The 8,219-nt window shown below is 44.9% G+C and overlaps 1 protein-coding gene across 1 annotated transcript in view; it reads left to right on the top strand.

The window, feature by feature from the left end:
• Window positions 1-6,990, top strand: part of LOC310780163 (protein NLRC3-like) — a 121,744-nt gene extending 114,754 nt beyond the window's left edge. Inside the window, exon 13 of the mRNA XM_083640729.1 lies at window positions 6,852-6,990. Coding sequence (XP_083496855.1) covers window positions 6,852-6,914 — 63 coding nt within the window. The 3' untranslated portion in view covers window positions 6,915-6,990. The remainder of the gene's footprint in view (window positions 1-6,851) is intronic.
• Window positions 6,991-8,219: the final 1,229 nt, after the last annotated feature.

Below are 8,219 nucleotides of genomic sequence, written 5' to 3' on the forward strand. Positions count from 1 at the left end.
CACACACAAAGCATTGTTCAACTCCACAGACCCTTCTAATGGTTAATTCCCATGGTCAGCACGTCTCCTAATGGAAATGAAGAAAGTTCATCATTACACAAACTCAGCCGCTCCTCCTATGACCTAGAACAGAACATTTAAACATAATTAAAGATATATTTGAATTAACAAATGACAAGATCATCTCTGTAATTGCATATTTTCATATCAGCATGTAGGGCCGCCATGCTGAAGTATCTGCCTCCTGTTGAGTCCAAACTGGGCCTATGGAGAAATGTTTGATCAAAATACCATAGATTGGGGAGAGAAATCTATCAGTAGGCCCACACAGGCATTGCACTTCCAGCAGCATGGAAAGCACCTAGCAGTCAAACACAAGAATTGCACCACTGTATTATCTAGCACCACACTGGCCCAGTGACCACAATATGATATGTGATATTTTTCAAACGATGCGTTTATCTTACCTTAGATGTTCTTCTTGACTTTATACTTTTTGCTTGAGCGTGCAGCTTCTAATAAGGCCTTCTGCTTGATTGCATAGGTGTAGAATTCCTTACAACTGTACTCAAAGTTGGTCTTGACTTGAATTTCACTCTTGATCAGCTCCACAGAACAACGGTTCCTCTGATCGGTCCACGCTGCAGTCATGAGGAAAAACACTCTCTCTACAGAAGCATTAGTGATGGGAATGCTGAAGAGAAAGGATGCAACAGCAGTCAGGTTTGGTGTCTTTGTGCCTTTAAGCAAGATTGACCATTTCTCAGCAACAGGAGCTCTTTTTTCCACAATTTCCTGCTGGCGTGGCAGAGTCACACAGTACTCATCATACAGTTCATCCATGTCCAGTTTCTCCCTTATCTGTAGGACCTCCACTGCATCATTGAGCTGGGAGAATGTGAACCTGTTCTTCAGTGCCAAGCTTCTAACATTCTTATGGTAGTTGTTGTCTGTGAAATCATACCACTTTTCAAGGTAGTTGAGTGCAGCCTTGTAGAAGGTGGAAAGATCATGTTTGATTGTTGCTGCCTTTTGGTCTGGAAACTGTTGGAGGATAGCACTGGTCTCCATTCCAAAGAAGGAATCCACCTGTCGCTGTTGGAGCTTTGTTTTGAGACTGAACATGATGTCATATAGCTCACAGACGGTCCCATCATCTCCCTCCAACCGCAGCACATCCTCATGGAAGATCTTCAGCACATTATTGAGGAAGGCCAAGTAGACCTGTAGCTCAAGGGGTTGCCCATCACCATGCTGATCATTTTTAAACAGCTGCCATAGAACCTTTGGGCACTGGTCCTCTCCCAGTGACAAGAAGTAGCTCTTGATAGCTGTCCAGCTTTCATGTAGCCTCTTGACAGCAGGCCACAGACTCAACCATCTTGTGGGTACATGTCTCCGTACAGCCTGATAATCTTCTTCCACAAAGGCAAACACTGCTTTCAATTCTTCTGTACGTTTTGCAGACACTGAAAAGTGACTAAATATTTTGTTCACTACAGACTCAATGTCAATGTTCAACCTGTCTCCAGCATGTTTTGCACAGTTGTGTACAATGTGTGCCATGCAATTTGCCTTAATGATGCCATTGTTGTCTGCCTTTAGCTTCTGGAAAACAGAATTATTTTTTCCATAGTTTACACTTGCATTATCAGCAGTGTACGATGAAATCATGTCCAGTTGCAGGCCATTTTCTTCTAACTTGCTTGTAATCTGGCGGTGAATGGTGGCAGATGACTTATCGCTATCCTCATAAAAGTCAAGGATCTTGCTTTTCAAACCCAACTCTGGTGTCCAATATCTCAGAGACAGTGGGAAGAGTTTCGTAGTGCCGTGATTAGAAGCATCTGAAGCCACAGAAAAAAATGGTGTGTGGGCTTTTTTGTCACTTGGAAGTTGTACCAATGGTGTTTTTAATTCTCTCAAACAACTCTCCACAGAGGCAGGTGCAAGTACATCTGTAACTATGGACGCTGATTTTGTACGTCCACATGACATTTTTTTTGCAATGTCAGATTCTGGAAAAATGACAGCTGTTAGCTTACTGCCACAGTCTTCTGACCTGTATGACTGGCAGTGTTGCACAGTGTGGTAAACGGTAGTTATTTCAGCTGCTGTTACCTTATCTGTGTTGGAATCCTGTTTGGGTTTCAGTAGGAACGTATCCATAGAGTGGGAAGCCTCCTTTTGAGCAACACGTTTTTTGTGAGTCTTGCATTGTTTGTGTCGTTTGACATCGTATTCACCTCCGTGTGCAACTGAAAAATCACTCCGGCAAACGTCGCAAAACACTCTCTGACAATCGCCTTGCACTGGTTTCACCCATGGGTAAATAGTGGTCCAGTCCTTATTGTAGCTGCATCTCCTTTTCTTGGCTGTAGTCGCAGTTTCTTCCCTTTCTCTTTTCATGTTTCATATTCCGCGCGCAGCGTCAAATCGACTCGTTGTTCTTTTGTTGTGGTGGTGTGTGGGCGTACCCTAACCGGTTGCCTGCATTTGATTTGATCCCAGGACCTCGTGTACCCGGCCCGCTCCAGTTTGATTGACATGTGACATCAGACATAGCCCGCCCCGTCATGACAGCTTTCCCTCCCTGCTTTCTCCACAGACCACATACAGCCTTCATAAGCCAGACTTTAGAAACGCGCATTTGAAAACTGGAGCCAGACGATCAAAATGCGGGACAACGTCTCAATTTGCAGGACGCTTGAAAAATCTTGAAAATGCTGTGCAGTCCCGCACAATGCGGGACATCTGGTCACCCTACATGTTATTGATGGTTGGAGTTGGTTAATACTGTAAATAGTTCTGTAATTGAAAATGTCTGAGTTAATGTCAATGTAAGTTTTTCACAAAAAAGTTTGTGTTTTTTCCTCCAAGTGAAATGTTGTATGGTCACTCACGAGTCAGTAGGTGGCTGGTTGGCCACATTTCTGGGTTGTTGTAAACAGGAAATGGCATTTAGAGCTATATGCAGCAAATCATAAACAGGTGTCATATCACAATATGAATGTGTCAAAGCACACTCGGTGAAACAGACTACAGAACTACTTCAGTGCTTTGCAAAACACCACTGCACTGTTCAACCACAGAATCCTGCATCATCTGGTCTCAGAGGCAACATGAAGCTGAAGACGTTTGCCTCTGTTACTTCCTTTTTGACAGCAAACAAAACCAACGTTTAATGACTTTACAGTACACTATTCACCTTATGTTCTAATGCGGGGGTCAGCCAATCACTTCCTATTGTGATTAGCTGAAGCGGTGGTGACGGACAGCCTGGGAGAGGCCCGTCCGTGACGACCCTGGCCGGTTGCGGGAAGACGGACCCACGCCGCTGCTGCTCATTGTGGACCCTGGACGGGGACGGGGTGGGGGGTTGGGTATCCGGCAGTGTGGGCTGGGTGGGTGGGGGGGGGGGGGGGGGGGGGGGTTGTGGCAGGGGTGGAGGGTGAGGGGCTTGCGGGGAAGAGAACTATGGACTCCTCCTGGACCTGGGGAGAACCCTCGCTGTCCTGGTGGGACGGTACTGCAATATGGAAATAATATATTTGTATGAGCACTCAATCTGTTTGTCACCGACTCTGAATGAAGGTTGTTCTATGTGACTGTTTTCACTGATTACAACATCTGCTGTTCTCAATTCCGCAAATGGTGTGCTTCATCTTGATGCCATGTGACATCCGTGCGCAAAGTAGCCCAACAAACATTATTTTATGCACACCACTGATTTCTACTTCCCCCCTCCCGCCGGTCCGGGACCGAGACCGGGCGCGTGCTGCCAGCTTGGATTTGGCTCTGCGCCTGACATCATTGTATCTTTTCTGCACTGTTCTCCAGTCGATGACGCAGAGCTCACGCTGACAGCAACGCGCCGCCCGGCCTCGGCTCTCCCGGCGGGGTAGATCCCCTCGACAAAGAGGACCCTGCTATTGACCTCGACCTGGATGCATATGCATGGATGGATTAATGGCCAGCACGTCAGTGCTGATACATTCTATAGCATGGTACCAATGGATGCCTTCTGTCTTTTTATTATTATTATCATCTTATTTTCAACTTTTCTGGGGTGCTGTGGCAAGGCAATTTTAAGGGGGGGCAGCTGCCACCACGGTGGACCCGCCCCGCCCGTTGGAGTGTATCAGAGAACAGTGCTCCCTGTAAACTGAAAGCTACATAAATCTTCATTGAAGTAATCAAGAAAATTTTGAGCAGAATTGATCGGCATGATGGCTAAAACTAGGACAAAAAAAATACCTAGAATTATCCTTTAATGACATGATTTTTTTTTTTACTAATAATGCCCATCCCTAAACTGTGTAAAGCAGCAGCACAGCATTAAATATCATATAGAATAGTGGTGCTTCTATTTGTGCACGCAGCAATCAAAATAAAAGCCTGTTGAGATTAAATACAAATTCAGGATAAGTGTCAAGCCATGAGACTGAGACAAAATTATGTCATCTATTTACATGCTCATTGCAAACAGTAGCACACACATTTCACTGCCACGCCACAAGGCACACAGAGACGTTGCTCCTGACTGCCACATGGACAAAATCAACAGTTGACATGACATCATGTAGAAGTGATCTCTTCACCCACTGTTGCAGCTCCCTCAAATGTTACACACGAATGTTGTTACAAACCTAAGAGTTAAAAGTATCACTGAGAGGGATTGGGCACTGGAACTACAAAAATGGTCTTCAGTGGGACATTATGTATTAAGACTAGCATTCATTTATTAGGGCTGCACCAATTGCAGAAGAAGAATGTACCAGTTTGATACTGAGGGTCAAACTGGATTGTGCATTTATTGTGCACTATGATCATTACATTTTGCTGCACAAGATAACTTGCCAAAAGTCAATGGTGAATATGTTTTACTGCCAATGTATACTTACACATGATACAGCCATCAAAAACACATAATCGATGCAATCCTGAACGCTGGATCCATGGTGACGTCCTCTGGTGGCCCCATAGCTAAAAATGTATAGATACTATATATTATTACTGTATTACATGTATATCATATATTATCTAAGCCCAACACTTTTCTTCAACACACAGTGGGAAAACATAAGACATTTGCACATAATACATATCACAAATGACTGCCACGCCGCCCACCTGGGGGGTTCCAAAGCCAGTCACATTCCCGCTGGGAATAGTTTTCCGCCGGCGTCAGTTCCTTTTCTGGATCGGCGAGGGGGCGAGGGGGCCCGCCATTCTTTGGCCTTTGTCAGTGTAGCAGCAGAGGAGAATGTATGACTCTTATATCGAGGATCTAAGAGGCATGCCAGCACCACAGTCTTTGTTTCTTCCATTTTTGAGAAACACTTGATCAGGCTCTCCCTCATGACTTGCCTGAGCGTTCTGATGCCTTGATTCATGGGCCCTTCATCTTCAAGTAGCATCTTCAGCACGGTCAGACAAGGAATGATGCAGGAAGCTGATGACTCGTTATGGCTCACCTCTAGTGTCACTTCCTTGATTGGGAGGAGCGTTTCCACCAGACCGGACACAATGTCCCACTGGTGAACAGTAGGAGACGGAAATCCTCCGTAGTCGCCAACGTAGATGTTAAGAGGACGTTTTTGCTCAAGAACTCTTTGCAGCATGTGGAGCGTTGAGTTCCACCTTGTTGGAACTGCCTGGATTAGTTGGTGTTGTGGCAGGCCTATGGCCTTCTGGTCACTCAAACGCTGCTTGGCAAGGATCGAGTGGTGGAAATGGGTGACACACTTCTTTAGTATTGCTAGGACAGGCGGGCAAGCTGTCAGACAGGGCATACAGTAGTAGCCTATAGGCTACACTCATGGTCCCTCTCTCGTCACAGTGTGCGTGCGTGAAAATATGATCGTTTCCAGCTAAGCAACACCAAATAATAGTGTCGAGTGACAACAAAGATCTGTGAGAGACAGACAAAAGTGTAGAGAAAGAAGCATTTCTAAATTGGGATAAAACTGAAGGGAAGGGGAGGCAGAAAAAGACATGAGGCTTTCTCTAGAACAGTAGGCTATTTACAAAGCTATTGAAAAGCTCAGCTTTGCAAATGTTATAGGCAGCTAAAATTAGTGCATGTCAGCAATTTGAAATTGAATGTGACGTTCCCAATTCTATATATTAAATTCTAAAAAACTACCCTCAACATTTGGGAAGGCTAAGCCACACAACTAGTTCGTTATAATCGAACATCATGCTTTGAAGGCGACTTTACGATGATGAGGACGGTGAGGACTCAATCACAGCAGATATCCACTGATAGCCTACCACGCAGATCTTACAGGCACAGGCAGCAAAACCCGACGCGCTGATAGAAAAATCTCCATGGACGTGCCGCGCTGCGCTCAGGCCTCGCCCCCCGCCCCCCCTCGCTTCCCACAAAGAAAAGTCTACCGTAAAAAGAAAAATAACTCCCAATTAATTTAGCTCTTTTTTGTTTTTATTTCCCAAAATGTTTCAGTGCGAACTTCAGTGCAGTCATAACTGTGAAACAAAATGTGCATTTGTGAGGCTTTGTTATAGTATGTGAACGGAAACGCACTCAACACACATTGGAGGTGGAACTAGAGATAGAGTGCTTTTGTTGTACAGGAAGCTGGGGAAAATGGTAGGGCTGTCCCAGAGTCTATTTTTCTGCTCTACCGCCTGAGCCACAGCCGCCCCTGCATGTACACGTCGTTTTTAACAATGGAACAGACGAACTCTTGTTACTTTTCACATACAGTATAGTCACGCCGAGGGACTTCACAAATAGTCAACATAAGACGCTTTGGATATGTCACATTCATAAATTTATGTCACCTGAAAGAAGAATATTTTTGTGTTTCTACATTGTTTTTCAGAGCCTGCCTGTAAGCAGTGTCGTCCAAAGCAAAAAGAGTGGCAAGATGGTCTCAAAGCTCTGAGGGAGCGGACGGCGGCGGAGCGGAGACGGAGCCAGAGCGCTGTGGGTCAGCGGATCGCCTGAACGCTGCTGCGGTACTGTGGGCGGCTGGTCGGACCCCGCCCAGGCGTGGAGGACACGTCGGCCTGGCTGGCGTCAGCCAAGCACCTCTTACAAGATAGAAAATATACCAGGGACCCCCTCATTCTGATTTGTGATTTTGGGCTAAGCTTAATTGTTTCCACGGTAACATGCTTGACTTTTAAATTGATAGGTTTGTTAGATTAGAATGTAATCCATGAACAATTTTAGATTTAAAGCATACAATATTTTCATTGAACTACAGTATGAAGCTTTTGCAACAACAGAACTTTTTTTTTTTTTTTCCCTGAAAACTTTTTAACCAATAAATGGTATTTATATTTGGGAAAAGCTGCTTCTGTCTCTGTCCTTGGGTATTTTAAACTGCTCTCCCTTGTGCCGAACCTCCATTGTATATTTGAGTCTATTAAGTTCCTAGGCTCTAGCCAAAAAAAACCTAGGTGGCGTTGTCAGCAAACACCACTAAACCAGGCCACACGTTCAGTTCTGCTGAAGTGGGCAGGAAATCAACCCACAGATCCTTTTGATTGTACAAATGTGACCGTTTTGACAGAACTATGGTGTGATGATGCATGTTTTAGCACTGTGTGAATTTGGTCACTTTTCGTATGTGATCTTTCAGAAGATGCCAAACGATTTCGATTGGATTCAAATCAGGAAAGTCTATATTGAGTGAAATCTAATTCTGTGCTGTGTGTGCGTGCCCTTTGTGCGGGGGGGGAGGGGGGGGGGGGGGTGAGTGATGCATCTAATTAGCTGATCACTGTATGCTGTTAGAATAGCAGTCAAACCGGTTCTGAAAGGTAACAGTTGTCCTGCTTCCCCCCACAAATTTCATTCTTGAGGCTGGCAAGAGGTCCATGTAAATTAACCACTCAACAGTTGATGTCGCAATGTGCATGCACGTGGTCTAAATACGCTGCGCTGATTTGCTCAATGGATTTTTCGGCTTCCGCAAACAAACAGCTGTGGTGCTTGTTGCTTGTTGTCTTGGAAACATGAACTTTGAGCGCTTCCTGAATGGGTCAACCAAGGAGCAGGCAAAAGTGGCTTTGCATGTTTTGTTTTGTTCTAAGTTGTAAACAAAGGAAACAGACTGCACACTCATAACTCCTATGCAAGCAAATGTCCATCTGTTTAAATGAATTGTGTATGATTTTTTTTTGCAGGAACACTGACAATATCAGATGGTAGTGGGCAGGAAATCAACCCACAGATCCTTTTG

Source organism: Poromitra crassiceps, assembly GCF_964638095.1.
Source record: "Poromitra crassiceps genome assembly, chromosome: 7".
NCBI lineage: Eukaryota > Metazoa > Chordata > Actinopteri > Beryciformes > Melamphaidae > Poromitra > Poromitra crassiceps.